This window comes from Phoca vitulina, unplaced genomic scaffold, assembly GCF_004348235.1.
Source record: "Phoca vitulina isolate PV1807 unplaced genomic scaffold, GSC_HSeal_1.0 scaffold11, whole genome shotgun sequence".
NCBI classification, from domain to species: Eukaryota; Metazoa; Chordata; class Mammalia; order Carnivora; family Phocidae; genus Phoca; species Phoca vitulina.
Genome location: NW_022589714.1, coordinates 27,613,969 through 27,639,453, shown reverse-complemented (window position 1 = coordinate 27,639,453; position 25,485 = coordinate 27,613,969). Strand labels below are relative to the sequence as shown.

General features: G+C 36.5%; 1 protein-coding gene across 21 annotated transcripts in view; it reads right to left on the bottom strand.

Annotated features, from left to right (window-relative positions):
* Positions 1-25,485, bottom strand: part of DST (dystonin) — a 470,596-nt gene that overhangs the window by 150,834 nt on the left and 294,277 nt on the right. For 19 of the 21 annotated variants that reach the window (XM_032409610.1, XM_032409591.1, XM_032409594.1 and 16 more), the window contains 24 exons: positions 23,206-23,325; positions 20,778-20,873; positions 20,559-20,686; positions 17,355-17,448; positions 16,894-17,048; positions 15,387-15,852; positions 15,171-15,299; positions 14,937-15,014; positions 14,681-14,842; positions 14,485-14,589; positions 12,253-12,348; positions 11,529-11,654; positions 10,755-10,907; positions 10,414-10,568; positions 10,067-10,193; positions 9,390-9,573; positions 8,355-8,512; positions 7,658-7,836; positions 6,988-7,126; positions 5,984-6,177; positions 4,684-4,846; positions 3,694-3,777; positions 2,764-2,871; positions 2,138-2,236 (listed from right to left, as the gene is read on the bottom strand). In XM_032409610.1, the coding sequence (XP_032265501.1) occupies positions 2,138-2,236; positions 2,764-2,871; positions 3,694-3,777; positions 4,684-4,846; positions 5,984-6,177; positions 6,988-7,126; positions 7,658-7,836; positions 8,355-8,512; positions 9,390-9,573; positions 10,067-10,193; positions 10,414-10,568; positions 10,755-10,907; positions 11,529-11,654; positions 12,253-12,348; positions 14,485-14,589; positions 14,681-14,842; positions 14,937-15,014; positions 15,171-15,299; positions 15,387-15,852; positions 16,894-17,048; positions 17,355-17,448; positions 20,559-20,686; positions 20,778-20,873; positions 23,206-23,325 (3,498 nt within the window). The other 2 variants (XM_032409613.1, XM_032409612.1) reach the window with 2 other exon arrangements.

Genomic DNA, 25,485 nt, shown 5'->3' with positions numbered 1-25,485 from the left:
TGACACTGAAGCATTTTATCTGCTTAAATATTAAATTTTCGGTATCTTTTGAGATAATTTCTAACTGGGTCTTTCTCAATTGCTTATCAAAACTCCTTTAAAACTTAGCTGTCCCTAAGAGGTTTTGAGCCCTCTTTTTTCTCTGTCATGTTCTGAGGTTAGAAAAATGAAAATTCTCTCAGAAAAAAATTTTTTGTTATTGAACCCACAGTCATTTTAGTGATTGTTAAAAATCTCACACTGTCTAGATAACTCTGAATTTTTTAGCAAATACTACACAATTTACTAGAAGTAATTTAATCCTATTGCTGATTTGCTTTCCCTTAAATCTCAAACTTACTCACATAAAAATAACTTCCCAAGTTTTCTCTAAATGTTCCCCAAGGAAACATCCTGTCCTTTAATCTTATCAATTAATATTTGATGTACTTTTCTCTCAACACAGACTAGAAAATCTCTTTATCCATCTAACAGTCATTACAGATACTCTACTAACATTTCTCTAATTCGGTTTCCTCTTCTGAAATTAACTTGTAACCCTCTTTGATTTTATGTTTATTACAAAAAATTCTGCTCTTAGACCAAGATTTCCAATGTAAGTCTTTGTAGACTCAATTTCAGAAATACCACTCTCGAGTCTGAAAACTGAGCTATGTATCTTTTTATGAGACATTCCATTAGTATGATCTTTTAGTGGTGAATTTTTAATCAGCAATGTTTTTTATCTATTTTAAGTTACAGTCTCTGCATGGTCTTCCATAAACTATATTGTTTTGACTTTCAATTCAATATGAACCTTTTACATTTCAAAGGATGACAAGCATAATTTGTATATATATCAGGCTTTTTGAAAAATCTCTTCTATCAACTTCTAGTATTATACCTCATCAGATGAACTGAGGGAAGCAGCTCATATATGTGCAATTGGATATATACTATAAGAAAGGGAAAGGACTTACATTTAACTAAATATAAAATTTAAAATGTATACTAAACATATAATTTAAAAGATATACATATCATTTTAAGTGGAACCATATCTCTCAAAAACAAAATGAAAAAATATTATAGATGTTCTTTTATAGGTGAAAGATGTATACCAATTATTTGAATGGTCACAGATACTCTGGTTCTCCTTTCTAAGCACAAAGGACTCTAGTTATAAAGACTTGCAATTAGCTTCGTTAGTGATTTAGGAGCAGAAAACTGTTAAGTCTGAACAGACTAAAATAGTTGACTCAAGTAGAAAATAAGAAAGTAACATCTATTAGACATCCACTACTGTTTTGGTTCTCTCATTATGTGAAGTTACACTAAGTATAATCATCTTCAGAAGTTCAACAAGTCTAATTTAAAATAGCTAATGCCTCACAATTTACTTATTTTAGCATTCTGTCTACTATTTTTGTCTGTTCTGAGGTTAGGAATAGAAAGCATATCAAGATAATAAAGCATGGTATAATCTCTTCAAAATTAGATACAACAGACTTTTATGACAATATATTTTCATAAATAACTCTTTACTCTATTTCTGAATATACTTTTTAAATGTAGAATCAAAGCACAGAAATCCTCCAAATTACAATGGTACTTAAATAGTCTTTTACCATACACCATACCTTTTGGAGAACAATAAAAATAAAACAAAAAACTCCACAATTCTTAAAAAGTATTATCATTTTGTACAAAAACCTTCTTCTAAATTAATGGCTTTTATGTTTTAAATCCTTGAAAATGTAAATTACTTTAAAATGTATAAAACCAACGTATTTAAGTAGTATATCTGTAGACATCTTAATAGTAGTAACTATACTACTCAAAGAAGTGTATTTCTCAAATATGAGAAAACTGAAAAAAAAAAATCCTGCCAAACTGCCAACATTTCATAATTTAAATAGAGCCATTTCAGACATTAACTCTAATAACGTTAGCATCTTAGAGTGAAAATAAACAATGTTTTCCTGTTGGAGAGAATCAAAAACAAACTGAAAAATCCTAGGCCTCTAATCTTTTTCACTGTAATTGTCTAATTAAATAATAACTTATCAACCATGTAAATTTTTGTCATGAAAACTTTTTTGTTTTCCCAAACATATTGTAGTTCCTTTTAAGTAAGCTGTTCATAGTTAAGCATTACCTCCTCTTCTTCCAGCCTCTTTAATGAATCACCAGCAAATTTAATATATTGTGTCATGAGGGTGACCAGAGCAGTGTATCGGGTCCTTAGGTCCATGAACTGCGAATAATGAAATAAACAATAAAAACATAATCTCCAGTGGCTCTAAAATGAGTTTAATGAACATTGATTAATAATCATAACATTAACTAGCCTTTGTGATGGTAAAATACACAATTGCCCAGTAATGGTAAGTAGGTAGGAATGGGCTTATTACTGCTGTGCAAACCATACTCAATAACAATTCTCTAAATTTAATTACAAAGTACATTTGTTATTCTCTGCAGTTAATAATTAATCTTGAATAAAGCTTTTCCAAGGATTTTTTTACAACCCTTAATAAATTGCACTGTTTAGGTAAGGGTTTCTTTTTTGGGACAAGGAAGAAAGTTCTGGAAATGGACAGTAGTCGGGTTTGCACAACACTGTGAAGTTACTGAGTGCCACTGAATTGCAACTTAAAAATGGTTAAAATGGTGCGTTTTCTATTATGTGTATTATACCACAATACAAATATATAAATATAATATTTTAAGTATTGTTTTTCTCTTTTATATCCCCTCCCCTCTCTCTTGTACTTTTACTACCTCTTGAATAATGAGATCTGCTGAGCTCTGCATTCTTCGGCGTTTCACTGGAGATTTCTGCTGTGAATCTACCATGGCCCGGTAGGTCATTGTTTGTAATTCATAGTCCTGTATAATGGAGTCAGTAAGATTAAATTAATTAAAGCAAAGCATTAATGCTTCATTCTACAGTGACTTGATGCACAGAAATTGAACCTGATTTCACTAAGTAACTTTTAAAAATTACTGCAAAACCACATTCTTAGGACTCTATCTAATTCTGGGATGTTTCCAAGGTGGTAATAAAAATCAGAAACATTTAGGGTGGTCAGAAAAGTTTCCTAAGTCTCTTTAGAAGCTCACGGAAACACTTAGTCATAATATGCTAGTTTACATTCAGCCTCCCTTTCCCCTGGCTAGGTGATGGAACTGTAGATCTGGATGGCTAAGGCCCAGGCGTTGGCAACAACTTCAAACATGCGAAATGTCTCCTAAGAAAGTCAAGTTCTTCCAGGGAATATGCTAGCAATGTTAAAGAAGAGAGAGAGAGATACACAAGCACGCACAAAGTGATAAGAAACCGATTTCGGAGTCTACGGCCATACCACCCCGAACGCGCCCGATCTCGCCTGATCTCAGAAGCTAAGCAGGGTCGGGCCTGGTTAGTACTTGGATGGGAGACCAATTTCAGAGCCACGCATCTATTCTGATGTGTGTGCGTGTGTGGCTGCACACGTGTGTGATGGAGAGAGGCCGAATGAAGCAGAGGCTGCAATGGGACTCACATGTCACAGACAATTATTAGGTAAGTGTCCCAGGGCTCCCATGAAGATTCTCTGTTTTCGCTATTTAACAGAGTGAAGTGACTTGCAGAGCCTTCTTTTTTTTAAGTATATTGTTGAATCACATACCTGAATATTAAATTTGATGCAAGGAACTGAATCTTCTTACCTTCACTGTAGTTGAGTACTGTTCTGCATATTTTTGACACTCATCCATTTTGCTTTGTTTCATTTCTATTTCGGACACCAGCATCTACAAATACATAGAGTTTAGAAGAAAAAGAACAAGGAACTCTATGCTATTTAGCCACTTAAGATGTTCAGGAACTAAGAAATAGCCACGCCCTTTAATAGTAAAGCTCCTTAGCCCTTTGCACTTAATATGTAATAAGGCAAATGACAAACTTCTAGATTAAGCCACATAAGTGACCCACCCTCACGGGCCTTCCAACACAGAAATTACTAAACTCCGCAGGAATTACCCAAAAAGTAGATTTGAAAGCCTTGATCCCCACCTACTCCTGATCAAAGCAAAACCAGATGCTACTGTGTCCCCTCAAGATGGAATAAAAATCTCAAAGAACTCAATTTTCTGTCAAATGTGGCTGTTTAATTTTCTACCACTAGCCATTTTTATTTATTTGGGATCCCGTGAAACTATTGTGGCCAGCAAAGTACTAAAGAGATTTCCATACTTATGATTAAATGACCATTAGAAATTTGAACACTGTCCCAACATGCTCTTTTCTTATCCCTTATACTTTCAAAACTGACTTCCAAGAAATCAAAGTACATGACGTATGTTGGTTTGGATAATAGGATTTTAATATTTATGATTTACTCCTTCCCTTCTTCCAAATAGTTGCTGACTTTTTCTTTTAACAAGGTAAAGGAAGAGAAGGGTAACGACTGACCACATGCAGACAAAACCTTAGTATAAGAACCTGCTTCTACAGGGCGCTTGGGTGGCTCAGCCGTTAGGCGTCTGCCTTCGGCTCAGGTCATGATCCCAGGGTCCTAGGATCGAGCCCCGCATCGGGCTCCCTGCTCGCGGGAAGCCTGCTTCTCCCTCTCCCACTCCCCCTGCTTGTGTTCCCTCTCTCGCTGTCTCTCTGTCAAATAAATAAAATCTTTTAAAAAAAAGAAACTTTCTACATACCTTCTGCTGATTCAACTGTGTGGCTAGAGTTTTACTATTTTCAGGCTGATTTTCCTGAATCTTTCTCTGGGTCGTTTCAACTTGCTGAATCCAATCATCTAAAGGGTGATAAGTATCTCTGTAGTACTTCAGTGATTTGCCAATGCCTTCTAAGTCCCGTAACCTAAGAAAATAAAAACAAGAGAGTCATAGTTTCCAACAGTATCCATCAAGAGGGTGGAAGCTATAGAGAGGAGAGACGAAATAACCTTACTGCAATGCACTCGGTGTAACAAGGGTATGTGGAAAGAATTCTAGGCTAAGGTACCCTGAGGCCTATCTCCAAGGGCACTCCATACTGACTGAGGTTGAATATAAATATTCTGCTCCTGGACTTGTGCAACTTAGTGATACTGCTTATTCTAGCTTCAGGCCTAACCGACTAACAATAAAAATCAGGAAAATTGGAAACTTAACCATAATTATGATCAATCAGCATGTCTTAAATACCCAAAGCTTGCATCAAATGGCAGTGCACTTTTGAAATAATGACAACGTAGTTCAACAGAGGGTCCAATGTGGACTCAGAGAGTACTTCCTGGAACTGTGATTAAATAAAAATACCTCAGTTTCTGTGATTTTAAAACCACTACATTAAACCTATATAACACATATTTTTTAGAGATTTAATAACATATATTTGAACATAATTTTACTTTTCAAGAATGGCACTATGTTATAAAAGCATTTTATTTGCATTAATATAAACATTAAAATGAATGAGAAAGGACACTATTCCATCTCCTTTAAGATGAGCCCTAAAAACATCCCATTTCCTTTTACTTTTCTATTTCAGTCAGTGGGTGAATGATTTCAACTTTCTTGTATCCTCAATTAAAATGAACATCAGGTCATTTCAGCTGCTTCACACTTCTTAGGTCTAGCACAGATTGCTCCATATAGCCCTCTCAAACACTGCTCTTACTAAATCTTGGTTAGCTGAATATTGTAAGTTGGTCATAATTTCCTTTAGAAAAGGCAAGTAGATTTACTATACAAACGCCAGACTACATCAACAGTTTTAACAACATAGAGTTGAAAATATTTATTTTGAAGTTAACTGTCATGTCCACCATATCAGAAAGAAATATAATTAGGTCAAGCTCTTGCAATTAACACAATTAACTATATATGGAAGGTAACTATATGAAATTAACTGTATTATGGAAGTTTTTAAAAAACCTATTAACTTTAGATTTTACCTAGAATACAAGGATAAAGATTAAACCTGTGCTGAAACTGAACAAAAAAGGATACTAACCTGTTATCAATCTGAACATGAATATTCTGCCACCTTTCAACTAATTGATCTGCTTTTTCTTTGTGCCAGTCAAAATCAAGGTCCCGTTCTTTATATGTTTTAAACATTTCATCACTGATGGCTTTAGCTTTTTGCAACTCATCCTCTAATGCATGGAATACCTCTCTCTTTTCATCTACTTCAGATCTCCATTGCTAAAATACATTAATTGGTGAAAGTTATAAAAATGTGTCAACCACTCACTATGTAAACACATTATTTATTTACCTCATTTTACAATTTATTTAGAAATGACTGATATAAAATCAGATAAAGGAAAGACTATCTTCCATATACAAAAATGATATATTAGGCTGAACCATATGAAATTGTCAATATTAGACTGCACTTTGATCTAAAAAAAAACAGTTTTATAAAGTTCAGCCTAATAGAATTTGCATATCAATAAAACAAAATATATTCCACAAGCAAGTTGCTACCTCTGTAAGTCTTTTTAATTGCCTGTTTCTTAAACACCTACTAATCTCATTGTTTAAAAATGAATACATGCATTAAAAATCAATGAGATAATTTTTCACAACTACTTTGCAATAATTTCATACTCAATGCTTTACACGTGGAAATATCAATAGAGATGAATACAACTACCAGTCTTTTTCCTTTCCTGAATTAACTCCTATACTTACCTCCTTGATATCTTAAAATAACTACCTCTTTCAGCAAGAGAATCCATTAAAAATAATTTAATTTTTAGCTTCAACTCCTTTTGCTGACATGAATTGATTATAAAAAGCTATTACCACAAAGAGATGCAAATTTCAAATGAGAAGAACTCTCCTGAAACTAGAAATGACTTATTTACACTAAGCTATGGTTACGTAGAGATATGAAATGAATATAAATGTATTCAAATTAAGTTATTTACTAATTGATGTTTGAATCTAGGTGCTAGAAAAATACTTTTAGAGTCTGATCTTAGCATATAGCCACAGGAAGGTACATACCTTTAAAGTACTTATCAGATTCTCAATGTTATTCTTGTCAGCTATGACTGCTTCTTCTTCACACAGTTTAGTTTCATAGAGTTTTACAAGGGCTTCTGCTGCCTGAGTGTTTTTTAACACCAAATTAACAGTTTTCAGTCTAAAAAAGAGAATACAACAATAGCCTCCTATTAGTAAATGTTTATCTTCCAATAACACAGTCCTGAAGCACCATTACAATGCATGATAGAGCATGTTCTTCGCCTTGGAACATGGACAGATTTACTACGAGATTAACATCCAGCTAACTCTTCTTAATGGAGGGTGTGTGCTCCAATCCACAGCCTGCCCCGCAGATGGTATTCTGCAAGAGATTCCAGGGTAAGTTGGTCTTCTTTCAACCCTTATTTAGACCAATCCTCCAGGCTACAACAGCTGAGGGACTAAAACCCACAGGCAAAATGTGGGAAGATCATACATATGCCCTAATCTCTGATGCCCATTTCCTTTCAACATGAAGTATAATAATTCCATGGAAATAATTAATATAATTGTTATTAAGACAAAAAAGGAAATATTTACATTCATAAAAATGAATGATTTAAACAAACAGCATATATATATATTTATATATACACATAAATATGACAGCTGTATGAAGCAAATTTATACTACGACAGAGGTTACATACTTCTCTATGTAAGTAGAAGACATAGAATAGACTTGGTTCATGTTCTGAATGACCACACCGAGCTCAGATCGTAAGGTGGGAACTGATGCAGAGGTTGCTGCTTGACTGAAAAATTCTTCACACTTATTTGTGATTGTTCCCAAATCCTCTTTAAGTCGCTCCAGTTCTTTCTTTAGTTTCTATAAAATAGAGAATAAACATAGGTATTAGGCTATCACTCTAGATGGGGCATCTTTCTTAAAACAGTTTAAAAACACACAATCTACATTATAATCACTGACTTAAAAAGCTATATATTCTTTACTTTTTCTTTATCAAGGAAACTAAGCCACGGCATTCAAGTTTTATAATCAGTAATTCCTTTACTGCCCATTTCCTCGGGCACAAACATCTAACTTAGTGCTTCTGCATTCAGCAGGTGATCAACAAACATGTAATGGCTTTCACTATGAGAAACCCCAAGAGTCTCCATCATAGTGGGTGAAAGGGTGCACGTTTCTGCGTTTACCTGAGTCAAAGGTAGAACTGAATTATAGAATTCTAGTTCATGATAAGCAATAAATACATAATCAGAACTCACAAAGTGCCCTGTGGGCAAAGCTGAGCACATGGGAAGTGACTGGATTTAACTATGAAGGTCACTGAGACAGTAATTTACCTTCAGTTAATTCTGTCCCAACACTTTTACAAATCTCACCTCCTGCTCCGTGATTCTGAACACACTTTCATGCAAATCATCTCTTTCCAGTGGAGTGCGAATCTGTCTAATCAACCGATCTTCACAACTCTCTAACCGAAGTCTAATGTTTCGAACTTCAGAGATGTAGAGATTATACACGGATTCCTCTTGCTCTTCTGTGAAAGTAAATATAATGTTTAGAAAACACTTTGTTTTCTGTCTTCTGGATGCTGCTGGTCAAACTAAGGACAATCTCACCCTAAGGACATGAACCTTAAAATAGTCGACCTTACAATTTATGAACGATTAATAAAATTTCCCTAGTGCTATTCTAAGTGCCAAATTCTGATTTATGATGTCCAAGGAAAGTAATATATTATGTGGTTTTATGTTCACAAAAATGTGAATTACATGGCTACAGATTAATCTTTAAAATAAAAAAAAAATCCTTAAAAAGGAAAGGTAGGTAAAGCATTTGTTAATGTTGAAAATTTTTTTAAATAGATTACTAATGATATTTTTTTTGTCTCTAAGTAATATCGAAAGTGTCCAGAAGAAACTTTGTATTTAACAAAAGTTAACTAGACAAAATCTTCTCCTTTAACCTCTGTATAAAATCCAGGTTTGGTCATGGGAAATCTCTGTACCTTCCTCTCAATTTTGCTATGAATCTAAAACTGCTCTAAAAAAATCAAGTATTAAAAAAAAAAATCCAGGTTTGGTACATGGAAAAATAACTGAATCTTTTCAAAAACTAAAAGATCATTCTGAACATTACATCACAAAACAGTGAAAATGCTGAAAAGTAGATGTGTTAAGAATTCAGTGCTTATCACGTTACTTGGATGGCATCTTTTTATTAACTGATCATTTAGAAATAAATGAATCCCTCCTTGCAGCTTCCTACCTCACAAATGCTTTTAATGTTCCAGCACCTGTGTTCACCTATCATAGGCTGAGTGACATAACACAGAAGACTGATTCCCACTGAGCAGAAAAGAGCCTAGACTAAACACCTATGGGGAAAAAAATACAAGGATTCCCATGCTTTACCTCTTTCTGCTGATTTAAGAAGTTCTTGATAATACTGCTTACATACATTAACCTCCTTCTCCAGTTGTGTTATATCTGAGCCCGAGAATATTTGGGATTCCTGGCTATCTTCCAGGAAATCTTCAAAACGAGATTGTAGGTTACTCAGAACTTGCTGATGTTCACCAGGTAACATTGTCTTTATCTAAAGAAGACCAATGATCCATGTAAGCAAGTGATTTAGTACTAACAGCTAAATGTAAATGGGACAGATGTTAAGTTAGGGTCTTCTGGTGTATGTCAGTTCATATTAATAGTCATAAATAGAAGAACTATTTGAAATTGTTATTTTTTATTAACAACTACAAGTTTTAATAAATAAGGAAAAACGAGGCTATAAAACATCAAAAAATGAAATCAAACGATATCCATCCCCATAAGTCCAAACACTATATCCTGTCTCCCTACCAACATGTAATAAGCACTGAATGAAATACGTGATCTCCAGATTTCCCCCATTCTTGGAAAGTGCCTTGTATATAGCAGGTCTATTTATTATTATATTTATTAAATGGATGAATATTAGCATGGATCTGCTGGACTCCATCCCATTCTGGAACAAATACAAACTCCACCTCTCATGACAGTGTGCCCCACATTTTTGGACAGATTAGGCTGATGTGTAGATTCATACTTACTGAAGCCACATTGCTAGCTCGAATTCTGTCAATTTCATTGATGAGATAATGCCAGGACACGACACTCTTCATGTTTATGTGAGACTCATGCCAAAGAGTCAGGACATTCTGATACTGTTGCTCAATTCTGAAATACATGAAAAAAGCAAACAAACCGAACACTTGATTAAGCCTTTTTACTCCCTCTGAAAACATGCTATAATTTTTCTTCCTGTTTGTAAACTATCCCATGTTTACTAGTTCTAGATCCTTCTGATCCTATGGGCCTTGACAAAGTACGGACTGTTTCTTTAACCTTCAGAGAGCCTCCAAACTCAGCTCTGTGTGTCCAGCGAATGCATACAAACCTGTTTGCGAAGTCTACCGCTTCTTTGTTTGGTGGAGGAACTGTGAAGCACACAGATGGGACCATAGCCTCATTCCCAGTAGGGCTAATGACCTTCCATTTAGCACGATGAGAGTTGTTGGCCAAGACGCATTCATCGTCTTTGTAAATGGTTATCTGGTTTTAAACGGAGAAAAGAATAACCAAATGAGATCACTGTTGACTAATCCTTTACCATACCCAACCTTGGGATTTTGTTTTGTTTTATTTTTTTGAGGTACAAAACTTTACCACTGGTCAGCAATATGACCTCATTTTTAAAAGATAAGAATAATGCCAGAAACTGGTCTATTTCTAGAATACCTCAATTTGTCTGTAGTCACAGATAGCTTTGATCGGAATAGAAGTTTTGAGTGGACAGTCAGGATTCCTTGGCTTCAGCTGAATTATTGTTTTTGCTCTCCCCATCAGGCTTGCTACTGTGCTTTTATACTGCAAAAGTTCTTCTTTCTCTTCCTAAGAAATAAATAAGACAGATTTTAAAAAGTAAAAGACTTGTGCTCTCTCTTCTTTTAGGGCTTTACACAAATAAAATTTCATCACAAAAGTCTCCCCTGACCACCTAGTCTAAACATTCAATCCCCCTCCACCACCTCTTGCATCTCTCCTCCCTTGTTTTGTTTGTTTGTTTTCCTCTTTAGCATTTACCACTATACTACATATTTTACTTATTTATCATGTTTATTTTCTGCTCCCCCCATTAGCATGTAAGCACCAGGAGGGTAAGGATTCTTGTCTGTTTTCCTCACTGCTCTATCTCCAGTACTTAAAAGAATGTCTAGGATATAAAAAGTGCTTACAGTTATTTGTGAAGTGAGTGACTAAACACACACACACCCACACACACACACATCACTCTCAAAATACTTACTTAAAATATTGAGGCAATCACATAAAAAACACTTTTGTTGTACTTGTTACCAAAAAATACTAAAACTGAATGCTTGATCGAATGAGATGGATATATCAAGAATACCAATAAAATATAAAGTTCTGCACAAATAAAACTATGATGAACTACTAATCTAATCCTGATTACACATGGCTGATGAAATGCACAGGTTTCTGTACTAGTACCATTGACTCCTGAACAAGGTCTTCCAGCTTGTGAATGCTGCTTGATCGATCACAGCTGTACTTCCGCTGAATGGCATCCTTTAGATTCCTTAAGTAATCAGTAGCTTCTTTGGCATCATTGAAAAACTATAAAAAGATGAAAACTGGCAGTTAGAGTATATCAAATGCCAGTAAAGCAGAGAGTTGTCAAGTCGGAGTACCAGAGCCCTGGGGATCCCTTGTAAGTGAGAAGAGAATAAAATCACAAGACCACTTAATAGTCACATCACTCCTTTACCCAAACAACTCTTGAATTTGGATGCTTATCAGTAAACACTAAGTGCCTAAAGTTTGTATTTATATTGTGTTTTGGCCCTATAATATTTTGGTCGAACTTCTGTTTTACTTGAGGGTCGAATAATTTTTAAGTAGGAGAGAAATTACAAGAATATTTTAAAACTTCTGAAAAATAAAAAAAGAGCTCTCTGTAATGAAACGTTTCTTTATAAAAGACATTTACAAAATCAAGATTTTTCTGACATTTTTAAAGGTTTCTAAAGGATTTCCTCCTGAATAGATTGCTTCAATCGATCCTAGAGGGCCTATGTCCCATATATCCTACGAAGAAAATATTTCAGTTTGTTTCCCCCGCACTTTACATACATGTCCTTACTAAACATGACGATGCCTTCTGTAAGTAGGCAAACTGACAATACCAGCACCTGACGTGATTCCATTCACACACCTCGAAATAGGCGGTGTTTTCCTTTATGTGCTGCTCCACACACTCGCACAGCTGTAGGACCCAGCTCCACTGCGTCTGCATCGCCGCTCGGTAGGCCTTCAAGATTAAACACAGCCGCTCTAACCAGCTGAAGAGTGATGATGTACATACACAGCAAAGCTTTTAAAGGCTTAAAAACTCTGCTGTCGAAACAGACGATGTAACAGAGTAAGACGTGAAAATTAGGGTAGTGAAATGCCCCTCTAATGTAAGAGTCCTTACTGGCACAAAGCCAGTCCTAAAAATTTAAATATAAATTACAAATAAAAATAAAAATGTAAAAATACAGACCGAAATAAATGGTTCTGTAGTTTCCTCTTCGTTTTTGTTTCTAAAACTAGAAACAAAACTAGAAATTTTGTGGGGGGGGGGATGACTTACATGTTTGTTTTTGCCAGGGTAAGGTTTGGGGAGAGAGGAGAAGAGAGAGTGCAATCCCTTATCACTGTAATTCTGGAACTGTTATTATCATAATACTAAGAATTTTTGTTTAAAATATTTTTACTTGAATTTTTAATACAAAGTAAATCTCTCATGAGAGCAAAAACATAACACAAAGAACATCTACTTTCTAAAGAAAACATAAAAACACGCTTTTATATTTAAGATGCAATTCACTGACTTCCAGAAGAGGGCGATCTAGATGCTTTAATGACTAGCACCAAGTAAGCCTGTCATTCTTCCCCTTTCGGAAAAACTCACTCCTGCAGAGCTCCTGCTCAGGCAGGCTTTCTGAATGGAATTTACAATGCAGCACTGGAAATCTGGCAACATATCATGGTCTTATTAACTGTGCCCTCAAATTAAGCTACTTCCAGCAAATTGGCTATAAAAGACATATCATTGTGTGTTGTTAGATTATTAGTTTCTTTTTTCATATAACATATGAAATAGTGTTGATAATTAACTAAATATTATCCACGTACCCACAAGACACTGGATAGGCCAATGGAATCGTAAAGATGACTCACGCTTAATTTTATCCCTCAAGAAACTTTTAGTTAATTAGATTAACATCTCTACATAAAAGAAATCAGGTTCACATTCACATTACCCAGTCCCATTAAAATTCTTAGCCTGTAATCATATTCCCTAACAGTTTTCATCTCCACCTTGAAGAATACTCTATTTTTAGTTTATCATCATACAAGAGTATCCAGACCCTTCAGTATTCTAATTTGCTTTCCCTACTGTTCCCCCTACTCTTCCGTGTCTTTAACTTCCTATATGGCATTTCAATAGGCATGCAAGATTACATTTTTATATGAAGAAAGTCAAATACAACACTCCCAAAACCCTATTGAGGTCTAGAATTTTACTCATCTTTTGTACTGTGCCAATTTCTTTTTCTTTTCTTTTTTTTTTTGTACTGTGACAGTTTCAGTGAACAAAGACTATCAGATGCCTCTCCTCAACTGTGAGAGTTGGAAGCATGTCACATTTTAAGCACAGCTCCCTTTGTTCCCTCTGGCAATCTACCATGTTTCTCCATGTTTGATGCTCCTCTCGCTCCTATATAAGCCCCTTTATGTTTAGAAAGTCACTAACTCTAACTAGTATATAATAGGACTAAAGGGTAAATAGACTACCACTGCATGGGAAACCTGATAAATCCACACCAATTCTCCACTTCTGGATTTGAAATGTATGCACTATGCCATGAGGCTTGACCAGGTTGTTGTTTCAGTACACCTTGCAAAACCAGCCATAAATAAAATTATTAAGTAATAATAAGAAATACTTCCTGGGAACGTATGTACCAAGAACTGTACTAAGTAAGAGTATGTTATTCATCCCATTCTTAACACAGCTCTATGGGTTAGAAGGATCGCCCCCATTTTGGACAGGTGAGGGAGGCAAGTAGGTTACGTCACTTGCACAATATCACAGTCAGGAAAAAATGAGTAAATTAAAATTTGTGAAGTCAAGATCCTTCATATTTACTGTAATACATCTCTTCAGCCATGGTAGTTGACAAAGGTACCTTTATTGGAAGTGATGGCTGGGTGACACACTTAGAGAAAGCAAGAGAGTTTAAGGTAAGAATCACAATGATTTGTCAGAAACATTACTTTTGAGCCATGCTGTAATAAAAGTTTGTTTGTATTTTTCAATTTATCAGCAATAAAAGAATCTGAAGAGTAATCATCACCTGTCAATATTCAACCATGACAGTTACACTTTCTGACTTACCTCGATTGTCAGTCGGGCTGGATGATTTTCCAGAAGTAGCTGCTCTGCAATCTCCTGAACTGACTTAATATTTTCTTCCTTTTGATCTAGTTCTCTCATTAATTCCTAATGTAAGAAAGAATGAAGAAGCAAGGTTAGGAAATAGACCTAAACCTGAGACGCGACTTTGGCATTCAAGGACAAAGGCTGTACATACAGCGTGGTAATCTTTTTTCCGAGCTATGTTGGTATTTCTTTCACTCCAGTCATAAGCGACTTCCTCCTCTTCTTTTTCATTCAACCAAATAAGTTCATTAGTTGCATGAGTTACAAAATTATGGAGTGTATCAAGGTTCCGTTCCTGATTCCGGGATGTATTCTTTGTAAGAAAAATCATTATAAGAATCATGTCTTGACCATATAGAGATAAGGGAAATTCCTAATAAAAGTTAAAAAAAAAAAAAACACCTTACCAAGAGTTTTGCATACTGACTCTCTAATCGGTGTAACTTTTCGGCATAAGTTAATTTCAGAGGTGCTGTCATTTGAATCTATAATATGGGATAAAAAGACATCGAGGTTAGGGATTTTAAGGAATTCTGACTCATACTCACTCCATCTATTATTCTGTTACAGGGTCTTTATTTAAAAAGAGCAAAACAACAGCAAGCTAAAATGAAATACATACAGATTTTAAATTCATATACCTCACTGATTTTAGCTTCTTTAAGGCTAGATTCAAATTCTTCAATAGCTCGGTGAACATTTTTATGATTTTCTAAATGGCTTTCAACACTTGGCAAATCTGATCCCCACTCAGTGCGGTCCAGCTGCACCTTTAAACCGAAAGTTACTAGAGTTAAAAAAAACAAACTAACAGCAATAAAGACTGAAACTTTCAGGAAGAATAAACATTCTTTTACCTGCATCTCATCAACCCAATTCAAAAGATCCTGAACAAATTTCATGTTGATTTCCTCTTCTGTTAAATTCTGATCCAGCAAAGAAGACTTCAAAAGGGGCCTTCGGATCTGCATCAACTTCAGAGTTTGCAATGAATTAGTCTCTACTCCTGAACTGAAACTTGGAACTAATCCCCCTGATGGGAAACCAGGTGTATAAGCCGGAGTGACAGATGGAGTCAGGCGGGAAGTCAGACCTGATGACAGGCCTGAGGTCACACTAGAAGGGGTCAGGGAAGGCGTTAAACCCTGGGTCAGCCCTGAGTTCAGACTGGGGTTTAAGGTCTGTGCAAATCCTGAGTTTAAACTTTGAGTAATTCCTGATATCATGAGTTTCGTCTGTTCTGCTGTCAGCATGCGTCCTTTGCTGTACACAGAGGAACATTCATTCCTTAAGGCCATAATTTCATCACGCAGTTTTGCAACCCTGAAAAGAAAATCAAAAGGAATAAACTATAATATAAAAGGCATTTTTCACAAAGAGTGAACCTTAATGCCAACTATGGACATTAGTTAGTTAACAGTAATGTATCAATATTGGCTCAACAGTGGTAACAAATGGATCATACTAATGCAAGATTGTTGGTAATTGGGGAAGGGGGCTAAAAGGGGGCATATGGGAACTCTGTATTTTCCTATCAATTTTTCTGTAAACCTGAACTGTTCAAAAAAGTAGTCTACTAAAAAAAGTCACTATAATCATATTAATAAAATTTTGCATCACAATTCTTTTCACTGAACTTTGTACTTTAAGCACTTTCCAGACTATCAAAAGTCTTTATAACTATCACTTATAATGAACATAATTACTACACTATAATGTGATCATTATCCTATTGTTTGACATGTAGGATATTTCCAAATTTTGGTATTATAAAATATCTCTGACATGAACAATGTTTTCTATATTTATTTATATATTTTCTATATTTAAAATTATAAATTCCTAAAAGTGAAATTACTACATCAAAGCATCATTTACAATTTTTGCTTTATATATCTCATATATATTTTTATAATATATATAGTCTACAACCTGTAAAGGTTCCATCCCTACCCCCAAACCCACTTCTCAGAGATAGAAATCATATATTTTTTTTCCAACATTTTGTTATAAACATTTCCATGATAGGATAAATAGAATACTTAAAAATTGAGTTATAAAGGATACTTTCCTTATATTTTCCCTTTTTCAAATGTCATACAACTATTTTAACTTGAAGTATGTTAGTTACTACATTATTAAATATTGTATGTACTATAAAATATTTTTCCTATTACTTATCTTCGAAGAAAAAAATACCTATTTAACATATCAAAATATATCAGAATTAAGGTGATACACATTTTCAACAGAAAAGAGCATAAGAAATACATTTCATAAAACTGCCACACTCTACATTCCCATCACAAGTGTCCATGAAGCAATTCCCCAGAAGGACAGAATACGAATAAGCAGGAATCTTACCTCTGTACCAACTGATCTGCCTGGTAGTATTTTCCATCAATGAGAATCTGTACATCAATTACATGCTGGCGTAAAAGGTTCTCACATTCAAGTATATACCCGGCAATTTCTGCTTCATTCTGAAACTGCACTCCTGATTCTAATCTTTTAGAATCCTGTGTTTTAAAAGAACTCAACATTAATTCCAAGAAACAAGTTTCAGAACTAGCCTCAAATATAAAACTCAAAATACTGGATTGCAAAGCTACTTGGGTCTTCTCTGTTTTCCCTTTTGGTTCAAAAATATGTTTTCTCTCTGCGCACTGTTCAAGAGAGCAAACGGTGATCATAATCTTTAACGAGCTTTAAGTATCAGTAGAAGACAATACCAACAATCAACCAAATGTTATACAAAAGTTTTAGTTCATCCAAAGGTACAGACCCCTCCACCACAATCCCAATGGCTCCTAAAATTAACTTACAGACTGGAGAGCATTTCGGGCAAGTATCAGTTTGTCTTCACAGATGACACTGTCCCTTTGAACTCGGTGGGCAATCTGCTGCAACATTTCCAACCTAAAAGAAGAGACAGAATAAATGAAAGCCTCTCCCTGTGAAGTCACAGAATTTACCACCCCTGAAAAATGCCTCCCCGCCAAAAAGTAAAACAATCCTACAACAAGGACTCAATACCTGTGTCCATCAAGGGACTCATTGCCGAAGCTAATGCAGGAGTTGATCAGCGTTGGACCACAATTAACTGAGAGGAAGTTTTCATTTGAATCCAGACTGGTCCGGGTGCTAGTAGTGTTACTAAACACAGAATCGCTGCTTCGGTAGCTGTAACTACTACTGTGCATTTTTAGTCCTGAAATGATGTTCCTTCTTTGACCATTCCAAGCAGACGAAAAAGTAGGTCTGCTAAAAGCTTTACTTCTAACGGTGAAAAGCGGCAGCTAAATGTCACAGCCCTAATGGCTCCTTAAATATGCTCCAACCTGCATACTTAACACGCAGCAAATAATATGCTGATAACTATTCAAAAGAATCTCGCCTAAAGCCATGCGTTTGCTAGCTGAGGTTTGCCTTTTGTAGCCCGCATTAAACCTCTACAAGTACAGACAAGGCAGGCTGATCAGGGCGTCACTGGAAAAGATTTGCCAAATATTTTCATCAAGAGTCATCCCATTGCAGCCACCTAAAAAACAACTCAGATGCCTCCCTGAAGCCCAGGTACAATTAGTAAAGGCTGTTCAGGCAATACCAATCATCAGCTTAAAAACACAAATACTCAATCACAGCCTGACTTTTGTAAAGGGCCAGGTCTGTCCTGAGTAACACAAGGCTAAAAACTGGTACTTAGAAGCACCTATAAACAAACGAGTTTCATGAGAAACAAAGTTCATTTCCATTTTAACCGCCGTGTCATTTATCAGGTTAAATTAACTGGAAAAGCAGCCATTGGCCTTTCTTTATATGACATGTTCTCAGGAATGTTACCTCTAATCTTACTATAGTCACTTTATATTTTTTAAAAGCCAAAGTGCTAAGTAGAATATCAATGCAAAGCTTGCAAATTCAACTTGTCTGTGCTTGTTTTTCCTTTCGATAGGTTATTACATTGCAAAAGAACATTGGTTCTTTCTCATTTATCTTTTATACATTCCCATGCCACATAGTTATTATTTGCAATTAACCGTTACTGCCAAAAAGCTTGTTGCATCAAGAAAAATGAAGGCATTTATCCAACCAAGCTTGTAGAACATTTTCATACTCCCAAAACTACAGAGCCAAACTATGGCTTCTCCACTCTAAAGGTAGATATTTTTCTTTTCAGATGGCAGGAAAGGGGAAATTTGAGAGTATCCTGTCAAATACAGTTAGTAACCAGAGAAGCATGAAATAATAACAGCAGCACTAGCACTTACTAAGCAATTATTATGTGCCAGGAAATAAACTGATCATTTTACATGCACGACCTCATCTCACACTCAACCAGCAAGGGTGGTAGGTACTATTACAGTCTGTTTACAAATGAGGAAACTGAGGCTCAGGGAGGTCATGAACTTGTCGAAGATTACATGACTTGCAAGTTGAGCTAAAAATCTAATCCAGGATTGACTAGCTCCTGGACCTTGAACTCTTGACCACTCCATTAAAATCCAGCTACTATTCTGACAAATAAAAATCTACTCCCTATCCTTTCTCAGACATACTTTTCCATTACTTCTCATGATTAGCTTAGCATGTAATTTTAATCACCCAAAATTATCTCCTCCAAAAAAGGTCCATCCTGGGTATTTCAAGCTCATTTTGGATCTAAATCCAGTTATGCAGATAGAATATTACACTTTAACAGGAATATAATCAGTAATTAATAAACGACTGACAAGTTAACACTTGCTCTCGCAGCTTCAATGCACTATTTCCTATTTCAACAGTGTGGAAAGTCGTGTGTGGGGCACAAAGAACACGAGTATACCAAGTGCCTCTGTGTGTCGCAGGCACTGCACTGAGCACTGGCAACACGAAAGACAGCAAAACCAAGTCTGTCTCCACGTTCTTGGAGCTCGCAACTGTGAACAGGCAGCCCTTAATCAAACGATCACAGAAATACATATAAAATTACAACTGAGATATGAAGGAACAATACATGTAAATAGGCGAGTTATAACCAAGACATCTGAACCAGGCTGGGAGACCACAGGAAGTTTCTTGAGGAAGTAACACTGGAGCCGGGATCTGAGATTCATCAGGAGTGAAGAGAGACAGGGAGGGTGAAGGAGACTTCCCTGCCAAAGGAACAGATGGTGCACAGATCCTGTGTATGGAGGAGGGCGGGACCTTGGCACATCAGGGCTCCTGAGAGACAGTCAGTGTGGCTACACCACAGAGAGCAAGGACGGTGTGAGTGAGGCAGCCAGAGAGGCACTCCTGAACACACAGGCCTTGTCGTGGGAGGCCCAGCTCCTAGGGAGCTCACAGCTCATGAGGAACAGAGATCACACTTCCCTTCCCAAGTGCCAAAGTCAGGCTGTGAAGTAAGTACTGTAATGGAGACAAATCCATTCAACAAATGTCTCCTAACGACTAAGCAGTGCTTTCCCAGGCAACTGGGTGTAGTGGGAGAGAGAATGATAGAGTCAGTGATGATTTCATGGAATAAATGCATTTGTAGAAGTCGGAATTTGAACCATTTCCTGAGTGTTTTCTAGATGCCACTTCACTGCCCTCTAAGTGGAGACAGACTAGACTCTTGTTTCCATTGCCCCATGGAAAGAGGGCCATAGCAAAAATACAGCAAGAAACAAAATAAGTTAACTGTTGACCTACATATCAGCTTCTGGATCCAGGCCCTGATGACTTAGAAGTCAGCATGGGAAATTCTCACAGGTAATTTAGATTATTAGATGAGACTTCACACACCAACCCAGCCTATCAGGTCCCTATTTAAACATTACTTCACTGATTACTCCTCAAATCTCTTGGAAGAGTTTCTAGATAAGAAAATGAAGAATCAGAAAGACTAAGTGACTTATCCAGGGTCACACAGCCTAGGACAAGAAAAATATAAATGTTGGTCCAAGGTCTGCCTGGCTCCAAAACTTAAGTTCCTTCCATGAGAACAAAGAGTCACCTCCCCACGCCCAGCCTGATATCCACAGCAGAAAATACCTCCAGCCTACCTTTCTACTTCTGGGCGAAGTGCCTTCTCCCTCTCAAGCATGGCAATAATGAGTTTTCCCCACTCTTTCTCTATGTCATTTGGATGATAACCTTGCAGTAGTTTGATACGTCCAAATTCTATCCAAATCTTGAGAAAACAAAAAAAAATTGAATATGAAGCAAGGATATAAAAAAAAATAAGGATTATGCTTGACAATACAAAGGAAATTTCTGCTTACCTCTAGTAACTTATATAGGCGTTTAATTTTTGATTTTTCTGTCTCCTTTGGTGGAATTTCTGTTTCTTTAAACTGTAAATACTGATTATAAAGTGCCTAAAATGAAAGGGAAAATAAATGAAGGCCCAAACTTCAAAGACCTATTTTCATTACCACGTAACGTTACCACTTCAAATGCTATTTACTGTGTCATATGCATTCAGTGGGATTCCTTTATAAAACTGACACTCAAGGACAATACTGATTCCCAGCTAGTCAGTGACTAGGTTACAGTATGCAAGATTTGACAAGGGTGTAATTACTGATGTGAGCCGTGATTCAACATATGCCGTGCAGGGATCTGGATAATAATAAACCATGGCAGTGTTTAGTAGGGCTCAACTAAAAATCTCTCCCAACATACAAACAAGAAAACATATCCTTTAAAAGATGCACCTTCCAAACGTTGCACTTTAGCTTTGAGTTTTCGGAAAAATAATCTGATGCAATTCCTATAAAGGAAAAAAGTGTTCTCTTCTGTATCATAGATCTATCCTTGAAAATAGAATTCTATCACACAGAATTCTTATCACATAGCTAAACGTTGGTTTCAATGTCCCATTGGCCAAGTTAAACAGATATTTTAATAAACAAATATAGATGCTATTGACTGCTGCTATTATTATAGAAGTTTCAACCATATAATTAAATTATCTGGTTTGTAGATACTAATTTGAAAATCTCTTAAATAACTTATTATATTAAAAGGACCTTCATAAAATTATGTAGATAAAACATATCCACATTTATTAAGTACACACTAATTATCTCATTTTAATTCATGCTGTTTTTTAAAAAAATTCCCTGTAAAGCCTCAGGCAGCCACATATTCTGAAGGATTCCATTCAACATTTTGCTGGCTAATGAAATTATTGGCATTCCCCATGATGTTTTCTTCCGTGTATTATGTGCTCTCCTAGGCACCAGCAAGTAATCTGTCTAGTCCTCAAACTTATTCCAAAACTTTAAAAATTTGCATTCATCAGAAGCCAGTACAAATTTACCCAAGTGTCTGGACAATAAGAATCCATCTGGAAATAAGCTGAACTTGAAATCTGAAAACTGTTTTGAACTCAAAATGCAATGTTTCAGGATGTCCATTAGAAAATAAGCATATAATGCCATTCTGTGCTACACACCATGCATGGCGGCTAGGGTGAACAAAGGAGGAAATCTTCCTGGCCCCGGAGAGGTTTGCATCCACATAGGGAGACATCACACAAACAACTTTCGAACACTTAAAAAGCATCATATCGACACATGCCAAGGAACTTTGTGCCAAGGACAAACTCTCCATGGCAATGTGAATAAAACTGTTCCACAAATATTCTGTACAGATGCATGAACAACAATGAATAACTTTAGCAGGATCCACCCTGGGTTATTACAGTTCTTGCAATTCCAGTTTGATCCAAAAAAAAAAAAAAAAAAAGCCTATCATTCAAGGAATTAGACTTGTTGTTAATATTCACATTATCAGTTTTTTGAAATAAAGCAGATGACTTTGTTATTACAAGTTCAAATATACAAAACGAGATGATATTCTTCAATAAGTGCACATATCTAGAATTCTTTTATATTTCTATAATGTCTTTGCCTCAAAGAGGTGGACCTGTTTTTAGGTAGTAGCAAATGTTTTACTAATGAATTCATTTATACTGGAAGTCAGGTGTACATTTTTTATTCCATGGTGAAATAGAGTATACACCTCTTGCTATACAAAATGAAGCCTCCAAAGCAGTTTTTAACAGGGTTCCACCACAGGCATATTCCCAACCACTGTTAAACTTGTCCCAGCTTCCCAGAGACCGCCCTGCCTCAACCATCTATCTGGTAGGCTCCAGGCATTCCCCATGCACCAAAAACACTTCCGCAATGTCAGTCCCAGGGTCTCTCAAATTATATCTTATCACTCTCAACAATTCAAAACTAAGGGACTATAAATCTCTAAGATGTTGCTGCTACTATGTTTTAATTATTAACGTTTACCTCCATTTTCTCTGAATAGGAGATGAATAAATTTAAAAACTGCTTATTTACTAGTGGCTTGCCAAGGGCAATTTTTCTTGAACTTCTGGAATTATTATAACATTATTTAGAAGTTTAATAATCAGGGTGCCTGGGTGGCTCAGTTGGTTAAGCATCTGACTCCTGATTTCGGCTCAGGTCATGATCTCAGGGTCATGGGATCAAGCCCCGCGTCCAACTCCATGCTTAGCACAGAGTCTGTTTAAGATTCTCTCTCTCTCCCTCTGCCCCCTCCCACTCACATGCTCTCTCTCTCTAAAAAAAAATAAAAAATAAAATAAAATAAAGTAAAATAAAAGTATTTTTTTTAAAAAGTTTAATAATCAACTCAATCCTTCATAACTTCTACAGTGACACAGACCTTTAGTTCCACAGGATTATTAGGAAATGTTCTCTCAGACATTGTGGTCACATGGTGTCTAATCCACTGAATGAGGTAGTTCACCATATTCTGGTATTCAATCCATTTGACTTCAACATCCTGAAACAATAAAATGACAGAAAAGATCCACATCTGCAGATAGTAACATTCAAATCTAACACAACTTAGTCAGAGGTCATTCTGTGAATTTATGTCTTTAAGCTGACAGTCAGAACCAACTCAATGTCTTCTCACTTTCCACCCAGTCCCACATAAACAGCTTTAAAAACATGCTAGCAACATTTGACAATGAAGAGTAGCCTAATGAGTGCTACTTCTGATCTAGAGATAGTGGCTGCCTGGGGAACTGTGTTAAGAAGGCTTCTGAGGCTGCATCCAAATGCAGCAGGAAAAAACACTGCGATCATTTTGGGGTGTTTTCCAGGCACCCAGGAAGAGGGAGTAATAGGGGCACCTGGGTGGCTCCGTGGCTAAGCCTTCAGCTCAGGTCATGATCCCGGGATCCTGGGATGAAGCCCCACATTGGGCTCCCTGCTCAGCAGGGAGACTGCTTCTCTCTCTCCCGCTCCCCCTGCTTGTGTTCCCTCTCCCGCTGTCTCTCTCTCTGTCAAATAAATAAAATCTTTAAAAAAAAAAAAAAAGGAAGAGAAATAATAGCTGCACAAGCCAGGTTAGCTGCCATCGTCTGCCAACCTTTCTAGATCAAAATCCACTGTCCACCTGAGACTCAAAGATCTATACACTATGTAGGAAAGTAGGTAGGAATGAAAACTATAGGAAATGTATATGATTGGATTACTCATGAAACAAACTTTAAAAATGGAGGAAACTGGAAGGCTATCACCTGCTATATTCAATTAAGTATCTGACGAGTGCTTATTATGTTCAAAGCATTGTGCCAAGTGTTGCAATAGGAATTTAATACTTTAAGAAATAATACCTTTTATCAAAGAGTCACCGTCTAGATGGGGAGGCAAGAGATTCTTAATATAAACAGTTAATCAAAATGAAAACCAGTATTTAATTAAGTGTTGAAATACCTGAAACAGGTAATATATGCTAAGGGTTGAGATAATAATCGGGTAAGCTTAAATGTGCCTCAGAAAGGTCACCAAAGGATTCTCGGGAAAGGTAGTCCCTGAGCAGTTCTGCAACAACCAGTAAGTAATTCTTTGGTGGGTGGGGGGAGGATAAAAGATAGGGAGTCCCAAGTAAGTCATGATTCTGAACTAGAAATGCCCTGGCTACCAGCAAACAGTCTGTGTTGAAAGACTAAAGCTAAAAAAGTAGGAAAGCAAATTAATATATGCAGAATTTTTTTGAAAGATTCTACTTATGTATTTGACAGAGAGAGAGAGAGCAAGCACAAGCAGGGGGAGCTGCAGGAAGAGGGAGAAGCAGGCTCCCTGCTAAGCAGGGAGCCTGATGTGGGACTCCATCCCAGGACCCTGGGATCATGACCTGATCTGAAGGCAGACACTTAACTGACTGAGCCACCCAGGTGTCCCAGTATATGCAGAATTTTGAATGTCAGATTATCTAGACTGGATTTCACCTCACAAGCCCTATGTAATCACTGAAGGTTTTCAAGCTAAAGATATCAGATTTTAGGAAGATCAATTTGGTGACAATGTGCAGTATTGTTGGGAAGAGAGAAACAATGGAGATGGAAAAGTATAAAAAAGCTGTCATCCTAGTTCTAGTGTGAAGGGGTAAGAGTCAGGAACGGGGTGAAGGGAGTGAGAAGGTAATACAAGTAATGGCCCTAAGAAACAGTCTCAAGCCAACACTCAACAAGGACTTGCTGGCAGACATCACAGCAGAGGAGGAGCATGGGAGCAAGTTACGCAGGGGTCAGGAGAGGATAAACCTCTGAGAGAAAGAACAAGATGAAGAGAATGGAAATAAATGTAGAAACAAGAGCACACAGAGGTGAGAAAGAGATTAGAAGAGAGAGCTCACCAAGATGGGCTCCAAAATCTTCAAAGTAAAATAGAAAAAAAGGAATCTGCGAGAAGAAGGGGAGAAGCCCAGGGTGAAGGGGCTCATCCTCAAATTCATAACCTCTGCAGGGTTTCCTGTTCTCTTCCAGAAATACCTAAGTACGTGTTCGTATAACCACTACAACACGCATGGTTGAACTGAATCACACATATCTCTGGGAAACAGTGGACTAATGAGGAGCGCAAAGCTCCCCGTACCGGACACCTCACCCTGCTTACAAAGTAGCTACGGTAGTTTGGCAAAGTCAAATAACCT